The 22,625-nt window shown below is 41.4% G+C and overlaps 1 protein-coding gene across 1 annotated transcript; it reads right to left on the bottom strand.

The window, feature by feature from the left end:
- Window positions 1–11,350: 11,350 nt before the first annotated feature.
- neurl3.S (neuralized E3 ubiquitin protein ligase 3 S homeolog) lies at window positions 11,351–20,228 on the bottom strand. Its single transcript, XM_018255154.2, has 4 exons — window positions 20,133–20,228; window positions 15,326–15,796; window positions 14,052–14,102; window positions 11,351–12,301 (listed from the first exon to the last, which is right to left on the bottom strand). Exons 1-4 carry the CDS (start codon window positions 20,161–20,163, stop codon window positions 11,973–11,975), a joined length of 882 nt encoding a protein of 293 aa, XP_018110643.1. The 5' UTR covers window positions 20,164–20,228; the 3' UTR covers window positions 11,351–11,972.
- Window positions 20,229–22,625: the final 2,397 nt, after the last annotated feature.

Raw genomic sequence — 22,625 nt, 5'->3', positions numbered from 1 at the left:
GTTGTGTACTACGCTGACCTGCAGGGGGGAAGTAGAGTTCTTTTGAAGGACGCCCTAGATCTCATTTATTTAGTCAAATCTCCAGTTCCTTGCAAGAACACGGCAGGGGATGAGAGAACATATCAATGGTTTGTAGTAGCAGGGACCTGCTAAATCTATCAGAATGGGCCCCAAGTCTGAAAACATAGGGACGTAAGGCCCATGTGGAAGTGGAAGTATGTGTTCTGAATCAAACAAGCAGTCCTGCGCTTGATTAAAGGTTTTTGTTATGTTTTGTGTGTTTTATATGTTTAAAACAATAAAACTTATCTTTAAAAAAAAAGGAGAATTAAAGCTAAACTAAAGAAGTCGGCTAGAAATGTTGTACATTATGGGGCCCATTTACTTAGCTCGAGTGAAGGAATGGAAGAAAAAAAAGTTGAATTTCGAATGGTTTTTTTTGGCTACTTCGACCATCGAATGGGCTACTTCGACCTTCGACTCAAACTAAAAATCGTTCGACTATTCCGACCATTCGATAGTCGAAGTACTGTCTCTTTTAAAAAAAAACTTCGACTCTCACAGGATTTTCTTTGCAGGCAAAACTGTATTTATTCCACTCGAGTGGAATAAATACAGTTTTGCCTGCAAAGAAAATCCTGTGAGAGTCGCTCTTCTTGCAAATATCTATAACATTTTTGTTGTCACAAAGTTAACGGAGTGCATATTTGGACTTGGAATAGATATAGATATATATCTATATATATAGAGAGAGAGAGAGAGAGAGAGAGATTTATAGATAGATAGATAGATATATAGTTCAGTGAAGAGCCAGCACTCACAAATAAATCATTGATATGCCTGGGTGCAGAGTCGAAATTGCGTATATATCCATAGAAAATGATCCACACTCACAGGTTTTAAAAATTCAACATTTAGTTTTTTTTAAAATATTTTAAAAATTAAAATTTTTTTTTTGAATTTTTAAGACTTGTGAGTGCGGATCATTTTCTATGGATGGAACTAACTGTATATGCACAGGGCCACAGTTAGGGGGGTACAAAGAGCCGAAGTTCCAAAGAGCTGAAGCCGCAAACAGAGCCAAAGACCGAAGCCACGAATAGTGCCGAAATCGTGAAATAAGCTGAAGCCGTGAAAAGACCCAAAGCCACGAAAGGAATCAAAACTGAAGCCCCAAAACCACAAAAAGACCCAAAGTCAAGAAAGAGCATAAGGTAAATTCCACTGAACACCAATGTGGTTTTTTTTTGTATTTAAACCTGACCTCTGATGTAATATTTTAATATTATATAGGCCCCTGAGCACCAATGATTTGTTTTTGCTTTTATGGGGGGCCTGAGCAGCAATGTTTTTTTAAAAACTTATGTGGGGCTGTGGCCATCAATGGTTTTTTTTTTTTACATTATTATTGGGTCCTGAACACCAATGGCTTTTTATAACTTGGGGGGGGGGGGGTTACCATTTTTAGCGCTGTCTTTGTGGCCTTTTTACTGTAGTGTGGGGTGGATGGGGCTTGGGGGCTCGGATGGGCGGGGACCAAGTTGCCCAGAAAATGTTGTTGTTCGGGGCCCTGTGATTTCTGATGGCAGCTCTGTATATGCACAAAAGAACATTGTTACCTGCTGGAATACAAATACCGTGTTTTGTCTCACCTGATCATTTCCACTTACTGCTCTTAATAGAAACCCTGATACAAATCTTTGTTTTTAAAACAGAGATATTATGTCATGAGATGCTTGAAGAAAACACTCATAGGTTGGATAAGTGCAGGGCTCACAGGCAGATTTGGGGAGATTAGTCGGCCAGCCACAAATCTCCCCGAACTGCCTCCCCGCCGGCTAAAATGCAAATCTACGGCAGGATGGCACTCAGATCGGTTCGTTTTCTGAAGTTGCCTCACAAGGAAAGTTTGGGCGACTTCGGAAAACAAATCGATCAGAGTGCCATCCCGTCTGCGATTTGCATTTTAGCCGGCAGGAAGGCACGGGAGGCAGTTCGGGGAGATTAGTTGCCAGAAGATGAGGGGATTTGTCGCTGAGCGACTAATCTCCCTGAATCTGCCCGTGTGCCCTGACCCTAACACAAGACTCGTCTGTATTTTTATAGTTGGTAGTTAATGATTAGTCTTTATTACATCTACTTTAAGACACTGTTAGTAAGTCACATTGCTAAAACCAAACATTTTGCCATTGTTGCATATCCACTTGATTATGAAGTGATCACCAGAGATTCCAAGAATTCTTTCTCAGGGACTTTTTGAAAGATAAGTTGCGACAGTCAAAACACAAAAGAACTTCTCTACTGGGTCATTTCCCCATGTTACAAACAAATCTTTTGGTTGCCTGATGGATTTTCAAATTTACGGATTGCTAATTCACTTTGTAAAGTGAAGTCAAGGGAAAGACAACAGCATCACAATGTTTTTGGCTGTTTTTGGCTATTTCACCTAGTGAGCCAAGGTCCAGTCAGTTGGTTTGTTCCATTTACCAGAGAATGCTGTGGCTGATTGTTCTTTGTCTGCTTGATTCAACAAAGGACTATTCATTATATTTTATGTAAATGTCCTAATATTTAAACTCTGCAGAAAGACACCATACAGTATGTGCAGTGCTGAAGTTAAGGATTTGGGAGCCGTAGTTACAGCAGGAATCCTGGGCCCCCAGTTTACGGAAAAAATGTGGTTCATGGATATTTAACCCTAGATGATTCTCTTCCTAATCCAAAATTCCCTGATAAAGTTATATGTTTTATCTCATCGTAAATGTAAATTGCCGACGGGATGGCACTCAGAGCAATTCGTTTTCCGAAGTCGCACAAAGTTTCCTCGCGAGGCAACTTCAGAAAACGAATCGCGTCGAATGCCATCCCGCCGGTGATTTACATTTTAGCCAGCGGGAAGGCAGAGGAGGCAGTTCAGGGAGATAAGTGGCCCCGAAGAAGAGGAGATTTGTTGCCAGGCGACTAATCTCCCCGAATCTGCCTGTGTGCCCTGACCCTAATAATTATAGGACATGTTACTAGGCCTATTAAAGCAAAATAAAGACACATTGCAAAATACAATAGCCACCATTATCAGGGTCATGCAAGGCAACAGAGACCGTTCACCTTATACATAACGGGGCACATTTACTTAGCTCGAGTGAAGGAATAGAATAAAAAATACTTTGAATATTTTTTTGGCTACTTCGACTTCGAATTTAACGATTTGATCTACGAATCGTTCGACTATTCGACCATTCCATAGTCGAAGTACTGTCTCTTTAAAAAAAACTTCGACCACCTACTTCGCCACCTAAAATCTACCGAGCATTTGCCTCCAAGATAAACCACTGAAGGGCATGATATCCTCTTTATATAGGTTGCTGCTTTCACCTTATTCTGAGTCAAAGAGTACTCATATGGTCAGATGGGAAACTAAGCTTCAATTACAGTTAGAGGTGGCTGATTGGGAAAGAGTTATACAACGAGTTAAAAGGGCCACCAGGTGTGGCAACCATCTAGAACAATATACTAAACTTTTGCTTAACTGGTACCTGACACCGCATCAGTTAGCTCGTATATATCCTAACACTTCTGCTCTCTGTTGGAGGCAATGTGGAGATGTTGGATCCCTGCTGCATGTCTTCTGGGACTGCCCCAAGGTACAAGCTTTGTGGCTAGAGGTTGAGAGACTTCTTAACACACAGCTGAATATCACAATTCAACTTACTCCAGCGATAGCGCTGTTACATATTTTCCCGTCTACTCTAGAACGTGGGGAGGAATATATATTACATCACATGATGTTTGCAGTGAGGGCCTCCATAGCTAGACTGTGGAAAGCAAGTACAGCACCAACTCTGCAACAAGTACTTAAAGATGCCCAATACAATATGTCAATGGAGGTATCCTTGGACTGTGATATCCAGAGAGCAACACACAACACCGCTATTTGGAAAATTTGGAGACGTACACAATTGCTAGATTTTTGTCGGCAAGCCGGCTCAATTTCAGGTTCATAGGTACCACTGGCCTGATCTACCGACACTGGGTATTTTTGTGTTGGATTTTCCTTTGTCTGGAGCAATATGCTTTGGGGTTAAATTTGGAATGTGCCTTTTTCTTCCTTCTGTTGTTCTTTCTTTCTTGCTTTCCCTCTCACTAACAACCTTCTCCTTTTCTCAACGGTGTACTTGATATTCGTAATGGAAATTGTATGATACATAAGACTGTGCTGTATACCTATACTGCGCTTTTTTTTTTCTCTCTTTGAAAATAATAAAGAATATTTGGAAATAAAATCTACCGAGCACCAATGTTAGCCTATGGGGAAGGTCCCCATAGGCTTTCCTACCAATTTGGGAATAGTAGTAAAATTGTTCGATCGATGGATTAAAATCCTTCAAAACGTTCGATCGAACGAATGATTTTTCCTTTGATCGTACTAAATGCGGTAAATCCTTCAACTTCGATATTCGAAGTCGAAGGATTTTACTTTGACGGTCGAATATCGAGGGTTAATTAACCCTCGATATTTGACCAATGCTAGTAAATGTGTGATATATTATATACGGTAGCTCTGCTTGTGCATAACGTGTTGTACAGTAGAACAATACAACAAAAGAACTGAAAGGGTATACAATACAAAATTGTACGATTTTTACAGATTTGATGCCTGAAAACTCTGGGGGTTTTTTTTTGTGTTGTTGTATTATTGCTGAAAACCACAAAATATTTGGATTATTGTACAAAACCCAGTGCAAATCATGATATCTTCCAATTGTAAACGGGACATCTGCCATTGACTTCTACATGACCTTGGCAGGTCTGAGATGGTGTTTTCCGCTTTAAAACTCAGACGAGAAAAAACTGACTTTAATAAATAACCCCCCTTGGGTATTAAAGAGACACAAGGATGCCCCTGTCCCATAGAGCTTGCAATCTGACTCCCTAAGCTAAATGTTACACTCCAAAATGCCATTTATAATGGGTCAGAAAACAACAAAATGAATGTTATATTATAGGACCTTTATCCTTTTATCTCCCATGGGGTGCAGGGGGTACAAAATCAAATGTATATATTGTATTGACTTAATAGCATGTACAGGCATGGGACCTGTTATCCAGAATGCTCGGGACCTGGGGTTTTCCGTATAATGCATATATTATTTGTATCTTCATACCTTAAGTCGAGGAGAAAATCATATAAAAATTAAGTAACCCCAATACACTGGTTCTGCTTCCAATAAGAATTAGTTATATCTTAGTTGGGATCAAGTAAAATATACTGTTTTATTATTACAGAGAAAAAGGAAATCACTTTTAAAAATCTGGGATTTTTTGGGAGACAGCCTTTCCATAATTCAGAGCTTTCCGGATAACGGATCCCATACCTGTACTGGAATACACCAATACCCCTATGTATTAAATGTGTTAGTAGAAAAAAATGCACGTAATGGGGACTAATAGTGCAGAACTGAAGTATGCTTTGCAACTCAACGGACAATTTAAGTGGCCTTAAAGTCTCTGTAAATGAGTGTTGGGTCTCTCAGTTCAAGCCTAGATTCTATATGAGAAGATTCCTGTGTTCTTTCTTGTTGTATCTATGGCCACATAATGATGTATCTGCTCTAGCAAAAATCAGTACCTTATCCTGTCTGCAGTTTTTGTGGTTTTATGAAGCATCTCCCAAGTACCAGAAGGAAATAGGGCTGCAAAGGCAGATTTGTATGAGACTGATTGTGTGCCTGTATTTGTGTGCTTGTGTCCTGTGTGTGTATAGGAGCTGGCGCCAGGCTGTGTTGTCTGACTTTTTACTTGTGTTTATGTGTGTTTTACCTGTTTCGGCAGGCTGCAGGTCAATAACCATGTAAAGCCCCACAAATATACTTTACACAGTGGAACAAACACAAAGTAATGATGCCATTTCTCATCACAGGTGCACAGGGTGTACTACCGGCAAGGAGCCTTGTGGAATGAGGGGGGTCTCCAGAAAGTGGAAGGTATGGTTCAAGGTTTGCTAAGGGGGTGGAGATTGTGGTCAGCGGGTGGGGTTTGGGTTGACTTTGGGTGGTGTTTTGATATAATGGCTGTGGCCAGGCAGATAAGTGGCATGGCTATGCATCTAAAGGTGGCCATAGACACACAGATCGGATCGTACGAATCGAGGATTCGTACGATTTTCGGATCGTGTGTGGCGTGTGCCGACATCTTTTGCCCGGCGGAGATCGGTCGTTTGGTCGATCGGTCAGGTTTGATTTTGACCCGACCGATCCCGCCGGAGCTCATGGCACATCGTAATCTGATCGTTCGGCCATACGGCCGAACAATCAGATTACCCCCGATATAGCCATGCCTGTTAATGGCATATCGGGGAAAGATCCGCTCGTTTGGCAACATCGCCAAACGAGCGGATCTTTGCATCTATGGCCACCTTACAGCTGGCCATAGACGCATAGATTTGATTGTACGAATCTCTGTTTCATACGATTTTCGGGCCGTGTGTGGCGTGTCCCAACATTTTTTGTGAGATGTCGATCGATCATTCTGTTGATCGGACTGTCGGCTACCGATAATATCTCTGCATGTATTGCCGATCTGACGATATCAGTGGGAGACTGTCACCAGCTTTTATCGGACATAACTTTCGTACGATTGCTGTCAGGGGCAGAACATCAGCTGATCTGTTCTTTTACTACTTTATTTGATCTGAAAAGTTAGTGGCAGGTCGGGAGATGTCACCAAACGATGGTTCGTCCGTTATGAAGGTAAATCTATGGCTATGGTCATCTTAAACGTTATGACTTTAGAAAGGGCCCACCACCCAAAGGACACGAGTGATTGGGCTTGGAAATGGACAGGACAATAATAAAGGTGGCCATAGACATAGAGATCTCCAAATAAGTGGATCTCTCCCCACTATGCCCACATTGAAGTGGGCGCTATTGGTCTGATACGATAGTGGGTCCAACGATCGGATCATAATGCATCTGATACAGGTGATCGGATCGTGGGACCGCATAAACGCACAGATGTGGCCGCAATCCAATGGGATTTTTTAACCTGCCCGATCGAGATTTGGCAAATTTTCGCCCAGATATCAATCGGGAAAGCCTGTTGGATGGCCTCACACACGGGCCAATAAGCTGCTGACTCGGTCTGCTCGGCAACATTTATCGGCCCGTGTATGGGGCCCTTTAGGATTGAAGACTAATAATCTTACCAAAGGTCTTCGAAAATATTTCTCTAATTCAATTTATATTCATAGAAAACAATTTATAAAGCATGTAGGGATTGTTTTTTTTACAGACAGGTATACGGGGCATTGTCATGACTACCAGGAAATACATTTTTATACATAAGCAAAAGATACTGGAACTTAAAGTAAATCACCTTTACCAGCCCTGCGGTATATTGTCTTGGGATATTTGTGATAAGTAACCCCAACTGTAAAATATAAGGATATTCAATCAAAGTCACAAAGATTTGCTGACCATAAAAAGGGCAGGGTATCTCAGGCCAGGTGATTTTATAGAGGTCCTAGAATCCAAGATTACGTCTCATATGCTCATACTTTAAAGTACAATGTATACATTTCAGTGAATCCTTAATATGAACCATTGAGCAATATTTATAAGAACGCACGCACGCACGCTCCAAAAAAAATTACATTCTTCTAAGCTAAAGCTGTCCAGCTGGGGGCCCAGGGGTTCTATGTGACTCTCCAAAAAGAGTTTTCTAGCCCCCAGCATGTCCAAGATCACTACAGACCTCTTTGTATGACATCCTTCTTTTATTAAACATCCAGCCACCAAACGTATGAAATAGAAGATTACAGGCCCACAGCATGGAAAATCTCGGACAGTTCCAGGCCTTAGTGGGTATCTTAATTATTGGGTAGAATTGGTTAGTGGACCAGTCTCTGGGATGGCCCCTGTATATTTTGCAAGTTAACAAACTGATATTATAACCTTTGCAAAGTCCAAGTTCATTGTAGATGATGGTGTTCAGTCTAGCATCCAGTTGGTAATGCTATTTAAGAATAAAAAGTATTGAAAAAAAAAAAAATCACAATTAATTGCATGTTCAAATTTAAGTATATTTAGCCTAAACAATTTACTATTTTTTTTAAACACTGCATAAATACAAACCTTATATTACAAGAATATTTACCTTATAGACTTTCAAAAAAAAACCCCATCACCAAGTTCACAGAGGATCTCCCAATCCTGCTCCAGATCGATATCACGTCGCAGTCACTGACTCTCCATCAGATGTTTATTTTCCCCTCCGTATCCCAAGAGCTTGAGAAGAAAGGTCATAAGGAAGAGAAGTAAAGGAGACACTGAGAAATAGTTGTAGGGGGGCAAGAGTTGGGGAGGGGGAGAGAAAAGTTAGGAAATGTAAGGAAACTACCAGTGTTTCAAATACAATAGCAGTGGCAGGTCCCTCTGGCTGGTACATAAAAGTATGACATCTAGAGAGACGTAGGACAGGTGGACTGAGCAAGAGGAAAAGTCTGAAGAAACATGTCTTGTCTAGAGCAGACACACAACCCAAGGTAATGAGTGAGAGAGCACAACGTGTCAGCTTAGTTTTTCCTCTATCTCTCTATCATGAGGTGGCAGGAAACAGTCTCACTAGATGAAAGAGAATCTCACTCCCTCTCCATCACCCACATCTCAAACTAGGGATGCACTGAATCCAGGATTAGGTTCGGGATTCAACCTTTTTCAGCAGGATTCGGATTCTGCCGAATCCTTCTGCCCGGTCTAACCAAATCCTAATCTTAATTTGCATATGCAAATTAGGGACGGGAGGGAAATTGTGTGATTTTTTGTCACAAAACAAGGAAGTCAAAATTGTTTTCCCCTTCCCTAATTTGCATATGCAAAAAGGTAAACCTGTACCCACCCATACTTCTTAGTTAGGCAGCAGTGTCGGACTGGCCCGGGAAAAAACCCGGTGGGCCCCGACCCTAGTGGGCCCCTGCCGGACCAGAACCCCTCTCCCAACAGTTTTTTTTAAAAAAAACGTATTCTTTTTGCGCAACGCAGCGCCGCATGCGCACCGAGTGAGGTCTGTGCATGCGTGATGCGCCACCTGGGCAAGCGTGCCGAGCGGTGCCTTCGCGTCAGAGTAGGGGGGCTAGGGGCCCGGAGGGGGGCTGACCTCTGTTAGGCAGGGTTTTTTGACTCCCTGTAAATTATGCAGAGAGAATAATTTTAGCTTGCAGAGTGTTGCATAACTCCATGTGACATACAGTATAGCCATGGGTTGGGACACGTTGACTGAGATTGCAAGCTTAAGTACTCTATATGGTCAGATCACAAAACTAAAATTCATGTTTGTAATGAATAAACTGCTTTTTAATTCTTAAAGGAGAACTAAACCCCTCCACCAAAAGCCCCCCTAATCTTGCAGGCATTGCCCCACTCCCCTCTTCCTCCCCGTAGGGGGGTTGGTTCCCCTTTAACAGCAGCAATGCAAATGCATTAAAGGGATGTGGCTGTGTTCCTATGACCAAAGGGTCGAACTGGGGGCCACAGAGACTGCAAGTTCCCTCTTCCACACACACATCATCCAGCCTTGTACCACTCCCCCTCCTTGTCCTTGTGGCTGTAATCTGGGCAGAGTTGATCGGGCCTGGCACATCAGGGCTCATTGGGTTTTTCTTTGTGTCCTGTTGGCCTAGTCCAACACTGTTAGGACCATGAACACTAGTAGGTAAATGCCTATGATTAAGTATCCTATCAATACGAAAACGTGTTAGCTTGTGCACTTGAATAAATAAAAATACTTTTTAATTGAAAAGTCTGCCTGCAAGATTGGTCCTTGGGAGTGCCTGCTCAATTTCTCTATACTACTATCCAACACTGTGCAGTATTTAAATAAATATATATGCAGGTTTGTCTGGTGCATTGAGCATTTATTAAAAGGTTTAGCTAGATATCCTGCCATAAAGCAAAGCCAGGCTGTAAGTAGGGCACATGATTTATAGGCCACATTGTCCATCATGCTTTTTATTTACAAATTAAATAAGTATTTTATCAAAAGTATCCCTATAAAGGAGAACTAAACCTAAAAAAAGAATTAGGTTAGACATGCTACACCTTATGTTTTGGGGTTCTGTACCAGCTCAAGGCACCCACAGCCCTTTTGCTGGGAAGATCTGTGTCTCCAAATATTGTCCCTGTAGCTCCCCATCTTCTTTTCTGCTGATTCACTGCACATGCTCTGTGCTGCTGTAACCTACTGAGCTTAGGGACTGACTCACAATATACTGTATATTAAGATTATACATTTCAAAATACAAGGCTGATTATAATTCGGATTTAAATGTCATGGCAACATAAAACCAGTTCACTCTGCATGAGAATTAATTAATACTCAGTCCTGGAGCATCAGCTTCTGTCATATATGTAACCCTGCTAATTGATTTCCCACAAACCCTTAGCTTAGTATGTCAGCTGCATCCCTGAGCACACTGAGCATGTGCAGTGCCACTGACACTCAGAAGATGGACTAATAAGAACCAGGATAGGGAGCTGCCATGGAGACCTGGATCATTACTATTATGGGGCTGCTGGATCTCTAGGCTCGTAAAGTAAGTTCAGTATATAAAATATTACTTTCGGACTAATAGGTTAAAACGTAACAACTGCTGCTTTTATAAAATACAGCTTTATTCATCAGAAATTCACATTATTTAGAGATACAAGTATAAAATTAATTATAAAAAATAATACATTAAATGCTACAGAAATGTATCTTTAAGAAAAAACATTCACATATATTTAGGCAGGAAGAAAACACTTGGCGGGTGATCAAACCCAAAGAATGCAGAGTATCTGTGCAATGAATGACTTTCCAGTGCTGTCCCATATTGTTGCTGCTGCTGCAGAGATATCATGCTACATAACTGGCAGAATCTTGATTTTCCAGAATTTGTAGATTTGCATGTTTTCTCTGCAGATAAGTGAGGTGTGCTCTGTCCTATCTTTCAACCCTATAACCTGCTTTCTTCCATTTATACCCCTACTGTATTTATCTACTTTAAATATATATCCCCAAAAGAATAATTAGGTACGAGAGGTATATTATACAGTGTTATTATAAGATATTTCAGTTTATTGTACAAGATTAATAGCTGAATATTATAATACACAAGAGCCATGAATTTCCTCAAAATTATATCCTTATAAACGGTGGCTCCAGTTATAATCGGTGATGAGTGATGTGATTTTTGTCAAACGATTCACTGAAACATGTGTATCATAATGAATAATGTACCTCCGTTGTAAAGTATGTGAATATTAGAAGTCACCTTGAAGTTCCATAATCCGTAAAAAAAAAAAAAAAGTACTCAACCTTTGACCTTGTGCCTTTATATGATCATGGAATTCCCTGGTAACTTGTAATTTCTTTATATTTTACAATAGGGGGGGTACATTATACTCTATAGAATTCTGGATAGTTCCCTTTAAAGGGTTACTAGTTGCATTGGTTGTTTTATGCAATATATAGGAAGTTTGCTTTTGATTATTCCAGTATATGTGTCAGTGGGAGCTGGGAATTGTATCTTATCAGTTGCGGGTTGCACACTCCTGATTAACTAATTCCAGCATGGAGTCCCGCAGGGCTGTATAACTACTGCTATAATCCAGTTTTGTCCCATCCAATATCCAATATATTAATTGTAAGTATAAAAAAAAAGGTCCAGCCTGGGATGCTCCTACCGATTGGCTGGTTTCCCTGAGTGTCTGCTTTACATTCCCTGATATTGCACTGATTACACTCTAATGATGGTACTTTTTACCCAATCAAAATCTTTCATGACTATTAGACTTCCGTTACTCCATTTCTAGTGCGGTGTCACATTGTACAGCAATTGGCCAGGCCGGGAACATGGTTTGTGTGCCCTCCTGTTGCAGAAAATGCATATAGTGGAGCCGCATTAAAATGCTGCATCAATTCTTAGCGCCATCGAAGTGTCAGGTTATTGGGTTAGGGATAGAATTCCCGCATCCAATAGACTGGGCACTGTGAATTGTTTGGCGACAAAGAGGGCAACTCTGACTGTGTCCCTGTAACTGCTCAATGCAGTGTTGGCAGAAATTGCAATGTCCACAGGGCAGCAGCAAGGTGTCGGCCATCTTGTCCTGGCAGATCACACAGCTGGGATCATCGCCCAAGAATATATGGAAATTCTTCTGTGAATGCCAAGCGCTGGTGTCAGTGCAGCTATTCAGGTTGGCAGCGGGTATCACAACCTGCTCTGTGATCTCTTCCTCACTGTGCCCATTTTCAAGATGTTGGGCATCTATAAAAGAACAGGGATAAGATGGTTAGAAACCTGGAAAATACTTTTTTTTATACACTACCGTCATGTCATCATGGCCAGGCACAGAAATAAACATTATGGAGGTTATTCAATAAAAGGCACTCATTTGCGCCCCAAGAGAAATAAACCATATCAACCAATAAGCAGGCAGCATATACTGATCGCCTGTTTAAAAACCAACATCTTATTGGACGCTATTGGTTACTACAACTGGGCAAACTTCATAGATGCAGGGCTCATTTAAAAACACTGGGGAAAATTTATTCCTGGTCAGTAACCCATAGCAACCAATCAGATGTTTGCTTTCATTGTTCAACCCACAGGTGGCTGAAAAAAGCCTGTCACTGATTGGTTGCTATGGGTTACTGCACAGGTGCAAATTTTCCCCAGTGTTTGTAAATGAACCCCACGTTTCTTATTACATATGGGGGTATGTGTTTAAGGCTTTTGGGCGGTGGGGAGGGTCAGTTTTGTTTGTTTTGACAGGGATGTCGATACTAAATTATATCAAGAGCCCTAAGGAGTTCAAACTTCAAAGTATTTCAGAAGTTGGGTTTAGATTAGAACAGTAACACCAACAAATGAAAGTGTATTAAATTAATGAAAAAGAAAGTACTGTTGACCTGCACTGGTAAAACTGGTGTGTTTGCTTCAGCAACTCTACTATAGTTTCTATAAACAAGCTGCTGTTTAGCCATGGGGGCAGCCATTCAAGCACAGGATACACAGTAGATAACAGATAAGTTCTGAAGAATCCCATTGTATACTACAGAGTTTATCTGGTATCTGCTGTGTGTCCTGTGCCTTTTCTCCTTTTCAGTTTTGAATGGCTGCCCCCATGGCTACACAGCAGCTTGTTTATATAAACTATAGTAGAATTGCTGAAGCAAACACACCAGTTTTACCAGTGCAAGGCAACAGTACTTTCTTTTTCATTAATTGAATACACATTCATTTGTTGGTGTTACTGTTCCTTTAATCTTTTTTCCCCTGCCCCGAGGGAGAAGGATTATGCCCACAAGATCACTACTTGGCTCCTTTGCTAATATGCCTGTACAAGATATTTTTGTTGGTGGTGGGCTGAATAACCCTTGAGATTACCCAGAACCACTGCATTTGGGATTAGGTTTATGGCCCATTGGGAGTTAGAGGACCATGTCACAGTCCTAAGCATCACATTGTGGGGTTTCTACATCTAACTAAACCCACCCTCTGCATGTTACACAGGGGGATTATTTATCAAAATCTCCAAATTTCTCATAATTTTCTGTAAAATACTGCAACCAAATCCACACAGATTTTTTTCCACTTATTTATCAATTCATTTTTCCAAATATTTCCTCTGCGGGAAAAAACTTGATAAAATCATGAAAAAATTGGAATCATACGCATTTTTCGGATTTGACACCCCAACAATTGATTTGATGCCCGAAAACCACAAAATCTTCATATTATTGCACGAAACCCAGCACAGGTCAGGATTTCTTTGGGACTTCTCCCATTGACTTCTACATGAACTCGGCAGGTCTGAGTTGGAGTACTTTTTTATTCAAACTTTTAACACCCTCGGGTATTGGTCAGATACAATAGTGAAGTAAGGAGGACCATTATTATCCCAGGATAAAACAAACTGGAGGGTGTGATCCATGAAAGTGAAAGGCAAGTTTGTCTGGCTCCCAGTTACACCAGTGTAAGTGGGTTAATGAGATTCACAACCGGTAACACTGACCTTTGTTTATCTGGCACTGACATGACAACATTTGATTCTTTCCACTGGGACCTGGAAGAAAATTTCCGCAAGTTAATAAAACCTCACCTGAACAATTCTGCTACACCCCCCCCCCCCATTGTCAATTCTACATTATCTCTTGACCACTGCTATATATGCACATTCCTTTCAGATAAATTCTGCAGATGTTTGCTTCAATAATGGGGTAGCTGGGTGTGCAGTCCTGTCTGAACTGGTAGGGCAGGTACTCAAGGCAGTTTCACAATACAGTGAATTTTGGTTCAATGTGAGTGAGGCCTATAACTGAGAACACTGGGTTGCAGCAGAGGAGGACTACTCTATAATGTAAGGCTAGGGCCACACGGCGCGATTTTGCCGCGATTCTGCGCTGGGCGAGTTGCGAGTTGCGAGTCGCTGCGGTTTTTAAGCCGAAATAGCTTTGTTAACTTTGGCGCTGGCGTCAATGCAAATCGCGGCGAAATCGCTGCGCTAATTCACACGTGGCGATTCGTTTTCTATTGTCGCCCGAAGTTGCCTCGCTGGGCGTTTCCGGGCGACAGTAGAAAAAGAATCGCCGCGTGTGAATTAGCGCAGCGATTTCGCCGCGATTTGCATTGACGCCAGCGCCAAAGTTAACAAAGCTATTTCGGTTTAAAAACCGCAGCGACTCGCAACTCGCAACTCGCCCAGCGCAGAATCGCGGCGAAATCGCGCCGTGTGGCCCTAGCCTAAGGGAACACACTTCAGGCTGAATGAAGGATGAATGATTTGATGATCCTAAACTGCTACTGTCTCCATGCTTTGAACCATTATATGGTCATACAAAGGAGAAATGCAAAGGCTACATTTTTGCTTAATAGCTCTTTATAGTCTCAAAGATTGTGCCAAATGTAGAAGTCGGATCAGATAAGTCGGATGGAGTCTTCTGTTCATCTGTTTACATCTAACAGTCAATATATTTCAACGAGAAAAAAAAAGTCTTTCCGACACAATCCGTTTTTATTCTGTCGGATGAAGACTCAGCATGCATCGTTCCCATCCGACAGTCGTGTTGTGTCGGATGGAAAATTTTACATGTTTATGTATCTGATTTTTGTATCAGTTCAATTATATTTTAACCCACGAGACAACATCCGACTTGTAGGATGCGTCTTGTCGATTTGACACCATCCTACAGAAGCGCTTGTGGAGTTCAGCCCCTGTCTCTAGAGTCCCTGTGCAATTCAGAGTGCAATTACATAGTACCATATGGAAACATGTTTGGAACCACTTACCACCCACGACTTGAATAGCTTTTGTCTTCCCATAGACATCCAGCATGGCCCAGAGCTTTTTATTCTTAGGGATTCCTGAGAACAGGACTCTTGCACAAGGCTCCCCATCTTGCTGACAGAATACTTTTCCATCCCTGCTGAGCCAGAATTTTAGAAGTGCCCCCGCCTGGCACAACTCCTCGGGAATACCGCCCCCCCAGAACCTAGGGCGATTTGTGAGATCAGGACACGCAAAAGGTGGTAGACAACAGGGTTCCAGGGTGCTGGGATCCACAGAAGTGAAGCCAATCCGCAGGGCCCCGTGCCAGCGCATCTCTTCCTTGAGCACCCGGATCCTCAGTTTTTCCTTGGAGCGCAGGGGTCGGTTGGAGAAGACGATGCCATGGTGGAAGCTCTGCTGGCGTTCTGCTTGGTGCAAGCAGCTGTTCAGGCTTATATGGGATCCCTTGGTGAAAGGGTGGAACGAAAGACCTAAAAAGTGGATTAAACATGTCAGGGGAAGGTAGACACAGAAAAGCAAATTCTCTTTTCACCGGCTCCTGAACTGAAAATCCAGTTGTACTTAAATGGGTTGTTCGACTTCCAAACACTTTTTTTCCAATTCAATTGTTTTCGCCAGAAATAAAAACTTTTTTCGATCACTTTCCATCTTTTATTTTTTACCATTTTTCCAAAATCTAAGTTTAATGTCCTTGTCTCTGGTGTTTCAGTCTGGCAGCTCAGTAATTCAGGCGCGGACTCTAAACTGTTATAATTTTGCAACATTTAGTTGATACATTTCTCAGCAGTATCAGTGGAATATTAGCAACTATTGTATCAATTCTAACAGCTGCAGGTAATGAAACCCAGAGATTCAGCTTAGCAGGAATAAAGAGAAGAAATGTATCAACTAAATGTATCAATTTAGAACAGTTTAGTGGGTCGGCAACCCCCCCTCCCAGAGCTGCTTTAGAAGGTGAAAAATTAGACTTTACACTTCAATATTAGAAGAACGGTCACACATAGAAAATAGAAAGTAATTGGAAAAAGTCTTTATTTCTGGTGAACAATCTGAAACCAAGTGGACTGAAAAAAGTGTTGGAAGGTGAACAACCCCTTTAACAGTGAAGTTGTACTGAACAATGAAACTATACGTGAATATATGAGGCCCCTTCCCTTTTCTGCCATAAGGTCTGTCATTTAGTGTTATTATATGATAAGCCCCATGCACTAACAACAATATAGAACAATAATTGATATTTTATGACTCCAGGTGGTGCCCATGCAGTACAGTTTATACTACACAGAGCCAATCTAAAAGGTACAAGATAACAAAGCCTTACCCTATCTGGCTTGGCCATATCCATGTATACTTTACAGTTTATCACATGCTGAGCAAATAGAAGCATCATGGGTTACAGGAATGATGCAAATTTCAAACTGAAATTCTGCTGATAAACAGCAGGTGCCTCACATACAAACAGCAACCTCTGTTAACCCGATACTGCTTAAATTAGTAATATTATTAACATATTTTTAGAGCTGTTTTGCTCAGGCTTATCAGTTGACTTGGCAAAAAGAGAAAGTTAAAGCACAACTACTACTTTTGTCGTTCATTTTCCCTTGACTCACTTACTGCACAACATGAACACAGTCATCCTCACTGTTGAAGGGGTGGTTCACCTTTAAATTAACATTTAGCATGTTACAGAATGGCCAATTCTAAGCAACTTTTCAATTGGCCTTCATTATTAATTCTTTTAGTTTTTCAATCATTTGCCTTTCTTTTCTGACTCCTTTCAGCTTTCAAATGAGGGTCACTGACCCCATCTGAAAACAAAATGCTCTGTAAAGCTACACATTTAATGTTATTGCTACTTTTTATTACTCATCTTTCTTTTCAGGCCTCTCCTATTAATTTTGCAGTCTCATATTCAAATCAATGCATGGTTGCTAAGGTCATTTGTAGCCTAGCAACCAGATTGTTGAAATTGCAAAAGCTAAATAACTAAAAAAAACACATAATAAAAAATGAAAACCGAATGCAAATTGACTCTCTACATCATACTAAAAGTTAATACAAAGGTGAACAGTCCCTTTAAGTTTTTGGGGCTGAAATGCAGTATGAGTACTGGGTGATGGGAGCCGTCATACATGACCTGCCTGGAATGCCCCCTAGTGAGTGAATGCAGTGAAAACAATCACACTGGGTTTAGACTGTCACAAACTTCATTGCTGTTTGTTCTGCAACTTTTTTTTTTAAATCTTAGAAATGCAAATACTTTAGATTCTGTGATTAGCTGTTGGTTTCTCAGATACCATGGAGGTTGTAACCCTTTGAGAGCTAGGCAGTTTCCTTATGGAATTGTAGAATCTTCAGCTTCGAGACTTGGTCTAAAGTATTAGGTACATTGCTCTGATTGGCAGCAGGATGGTCTAGCCCAATGATCCCCAACCAGTATCTTATGAGCAACATGTTGCTCTCCAACTCCTTGGATTGTTGCTCTCAGTGGCCTCAAAGCAGGAGCTTATTTTTGAATTCCTGGCTTGGTGGCAAGTTTTAATTGCATAAAAACCAGATGCATTGACAAACAGAGTCTCAATGTAGGCTGACAATCCACATAGGACCAACCAAATGGCCAATCAAAGCCCTTATTTGGCACCCCAAGAACACTTTTCATACTAGCGTTGCTCCCCAACTCCTTTTACTTCTGAATGTTGCTCACGGGTTCAAAAGGTTGGGGATCCCTGGTCTAGCCCTATGAGTGTTCTAATGTAATGCTCACGGGTAGAACATGATTTTTACAATCAAGGGTCTCCTACCTACTCCGTCTGTCCATCAGTGATACAGGTATAGGATCCGTTATCCGGAAACCCATTATCCAGAAAGCTCCGAGTTACGGAAAGGTCCTCTCCCATAGACTCCATTTTAATCAAATAATCCAAAATGTTTAAAATGATTTATTTTTTCTCTGTAATAATAAAACAGTAGCTTGTACTTGATCCCAACTGAGATATAATTTTGGAAGCAAAACCAGCCTGTTGGGTTTATTTTATGTTAACATGATTTTTTAGTAGACTTAAGCCATGAAGATCCAAATTATGGAAAGACCCCTTATATGGAAACTCCCAGGTCCCGAGCATTCTGGATAACAGATCCCATACCTCTACCACTCAGGCCCAGTGAAATCCCTAAACCTTACTGGGTGTTTCAGCAGAACAGTCGATAATTCTGAAAGGTGCTGATTGGTTACAGCTTGTCCTAGACCCGCAAATGTTCTAATGTTCTGATTGGCTGCCATTCTATCCCCATTCACGGTAGTGTCCGACCATTGCGGTTGTTTCTCGTACGTGATCTGATAACATGACCAGGAAATATGTAAGCATTTTTTTTTCAGCACGTTACATTTGCCAGACTCCTTTCCTAGTAGAATTATGTGAGGGTGAATAAGAGACCACCTCTGAACCCAAGGGGGTGCAAGAGTATTCATATTATTATTTTTTTTTATTTTTTATAGTTTTTTAATTATTTGCCTTCTTCTTCTGACTCTTTCCAGCTTTCAAATGGGGGTCACTGCTTCATTAAAAACAAATGCTCTGTAAGGCTATTGGTATTGCTACTTTTTATTCCTCATCTTTCTATATCCCTCTCCTATTCATAGTCCAGTCTCTTATTCAAATCAGTGCAGGGTTGCTAGGGTAATTTGGACCCTAGCAACCAGATGGCGGAAATTGCAAACTGCAGAGCTGCTGAAGCTAAATAACTCAAAAACTTAATTTTAAGTTTTGGAGTAGTTCATTGCTCTCAGGTACAAATATCAGCGCAAGACATTGTCCCTTTAATTGAGATGATATGACTGTGTTAATTATGTGATTGTTATCATCTAAGTCACGGGATCAATGTCATTAGGCAGGAATGGCGGAACAAATCCTTTCTTTCTGATAGGGCAATTGCTGGACTTGCTTTCATTCTCTGTCCCTGAGTGCAGCATTATGCTATTCACACTATGCATTCCGAGGCCACAGAGGGTTTATTGATATAATGACTAAACTGTGGCCCCTGAAGAATGTACCTAGAGTACGCAGGATTATTCCTCTCCATAGAATATTACAGTAATAATATGTAATAATATGAACCCATTAGTGATTGCTATATCATACTAACATTATACACAACATATAAGGGCTGCCGAGGCTTATTCTATGCTTACAGACCTAATACACCAAAAATGTCCCTCCATAGGCGTTGAACTACACCTCCCAGCATAGCCAGAGTCTGCCAATGAGACATGCTGGAAATTGCATGGACCATTTGCATTTGCTCCCACTACTGCAGCCCACGCGTTGCAACATTTATAGCTGGTTAAGCCTCTCCCAGAGCTGTAAAAAGACTTTATGGTCTATATCATAATTACCCACAATGCAGCTATCAAGGCCGCACTCAGTGAAGATGACGTATAAGAGAGGAAAGTCCAACTCGGAGGCTTGCATTTCATTTATAGGAAGTGACCCTGGTTTTCCAGCCTAAAAATTCCCCCCTAGCCCAGGGTGGGGGTGCGGGCAGCCAGACCCTTCAGCTGGTGCTGATCTGCAAGCAGGGGCGTAACTATAGAGGAATCAGATCCTGAAGCTGCAGGGGGGCCCAGGAGGTATAGGGGTCCCATGAGGCCCTAATTCATATACAATTTCAATAAATATTGGTAAAACAAGTCAACCTCTAGACATTATGCTGTGGGGCCCGGTAATATCTTGTTACGCCGCTGTCTGCAACTACACACGGATAAGTACAACTGTCTCGATAGACTGTCAGCTTCAGAGCAGCACTTACCTTCAGTCTCAGAGCTAATGCATCCTCCCATCCTGCTCCTCTGTCTGTGTCACTGCTGCTCCATGTGCTTTCTGTTTATTTTCCTTTATGGTCATCGTTTTGTGGGTGGAGCTACAACTTCTGGGCCCTGCCCACAGCCCTTTTGATTCTTTTATGGTGGAAAATCCCCAGCAGGAAAAAACCACATGATGAAACGAATGTCTTTTTCTTAGTCACCTGCTAGTGTTTAAAGTGAAAGCTACTCTGGGCAGGTCTGGACTGACATTAAATATAAGTAATGAAATATTAAATACACAGAGACCCCAAATAAAGATCTATGGCAGCTCCTCTGGCATTTACCAGGGTCTACATTGCTAGTCTAGTGTATGTTATGTATTTGTACAGGGTCAGACAGGAAAAAACCCAGTGGGCCCTTGCCACTGAGCTTTACTACCAGTCCCCTGATGGTTAAGCAATATGGATGAAACTGGCTGACCCATATTCCTCTGTCTAGGGCTCATCTTTAGAGAAGTGGGGCTGATTTACTACTGGACAGGCATTCAATAAACTAAAAGTAATAATGTTAGTTCATTTCTAGTTAGTAAGTGTTGAGTTGTGTCCTCTGCCATTGCGTCTGATGGTATGATACAAATCCAGTGCAAGTTGCATCTAGCATTTCCAGAATAAAGGTTGCATCAATATTAACTCTACGCTGTGTCTATTTTGGAGCAGTTGTGTTCCTAGATAGCTCCGTATGCTTTATATAGTGGGTCCAGGCCAGCTAGGGGCATATTTATCAGAGACTGACAAAAGAGTTGGTTTGCAAGGGGTGAAGATGTCCCAGGCCTTAACAGAATAGGCCCTGACATTTCAAGTGAACAGAGACCCAATCAGCCCCCACCAGCCCAATAAACAGTGACTGTCTATGGAATCTTACAGCAGCCCCTCTGTCATTTGCCAGAATCCACTGAGTGCCAGTCCAAGCCTGGCCTTTAGGGGGCAGTACTTTGTGGGGACAGGCTGTATTTACTGTATAACACTGACTATACTTTAATATTTAATATATGATTTAGTTGATTTGAGTTCATTTATGTGTGGCTCTACAACCTTGCCTTAGGTTTGCATTGACATAACTGGGAACGAAGTGGCTGTGATTGTGTTTACAGAAAACCAAATTGTCATAAAAATTCCCATTGTCTCATTTGCCAACAATGTTCTGCTTTGATTATACTGTTATTGCCCCACTAAATGCCTCCACTCTCCTCGTCACCTGCTCTGTTGTTTTCTTTTTTTTTCCCCACCTAGTTCCTTGTGTGTTTGGTAAATACTCCTGCTTTTAATACGCCACGGGTTATTGGTTTATACCAACAGGACAGAAAGTGATCTTGCAGACAGACAGCACTCTTATGTGCTTGTAAAGTGCATTATTACTGCTATTAAAAAGCAGCATCTATCCCTTGCTATTGCCTGCATTAGCCTTCCTGACTTCAGAACAATGTAGCAGTAGTCAGAACATCCGCTGTCATTATAAGCAGTCTTAGCAAGTGGAGCCCCAATTATTAGTGCTGTGTTACATATCAATAGTGCAGCAAATAGCAAAGCACAGCCAATTAAATTAACAAATGACAGTTAAATAATTGAACAGTATTTCATTGATGTATATTGGGATGCTGCTTAGAATCACATTTTTATTCATTGTGCAGATTTTAATATTGGTAATAACACCACTTCAATAATAGAAAATATTAACCCATTCAGGAGCAGTGGGAATAAGAGACATACAATCACATTAGAAACAATGCAGCCCAGTTATTACCGTTAACTTCAAAAAAGTGACAGGGGGCTGCCAGGTTAAATTTTAAAGTGATGGAATAAGGTGTGACACAGGAACATTTTAATTTTTTTAGCACTTTTTCAGGATCTGGTGCAAAAGACTCCCTGGTCAAATGAACTGATCTAGGGGAGATATGTGTAGCCTTTAAGCTTCTTTTCCCCCTGAAACTGAGCCCTGCCATGAACACATTCAATGTCAGCTCCATCTTGGAGGCCCACTTGTATTTCTGACTCCTTATTTGCCTTCAGGCTAGAAGAGGATGGATAAAGGGCCTGGCCTTGCATTGAAGGTAGTCTGAAGACCCTTATCTCCTATGGACTTTTTGGCCATGGAGGTCGGGATAAAGGAACGTGCCTTAGTTCTTGGATGACAGTTGCAGAAGTAACGGGGGGTACGACTGCAACAGGGCCCACACCACCTCGTTGTGCGCACGTGAAACTTCCCCAAAATTGTCTCAGGAGGGGGTTGGGGGGCCTGGCTGCATGGACTGCACCAGGCCCCGTAATTTATGGTTACATTACTGAAGGCAGGTCTAAAGAAACTTTGCTTTGTGCCTTTTGGCTGGGTAAATCTGGATGTTATGGACTTAGACTTTTTTTAAGGCAAAGTCATTGCAGCCTTGTTCCTATTGCATGAAAATCAGTTAAACAAGAAAAATGTTTATTGTTCATAAGAGCTGC

Source organism: Xenopus laevis, chromosome 3S (assembly GCF_017654675.1).
Source record: "Xenopus laevis strain J_2021 chromosome 3S, Xenopus_laevis_v10.1, whole genome shotgun sequence".
In the NCBI taxonomy this organism is placed as follows: domain Eukaryota; kingdom Metazoa; phylum Chordata; class Amphibia; order Anura; family Pipidae; genus Xenopus; species Xenopus laevis.
This window is presented reverse-complemented; position numbering and strand designations above follow the sequence as displayed.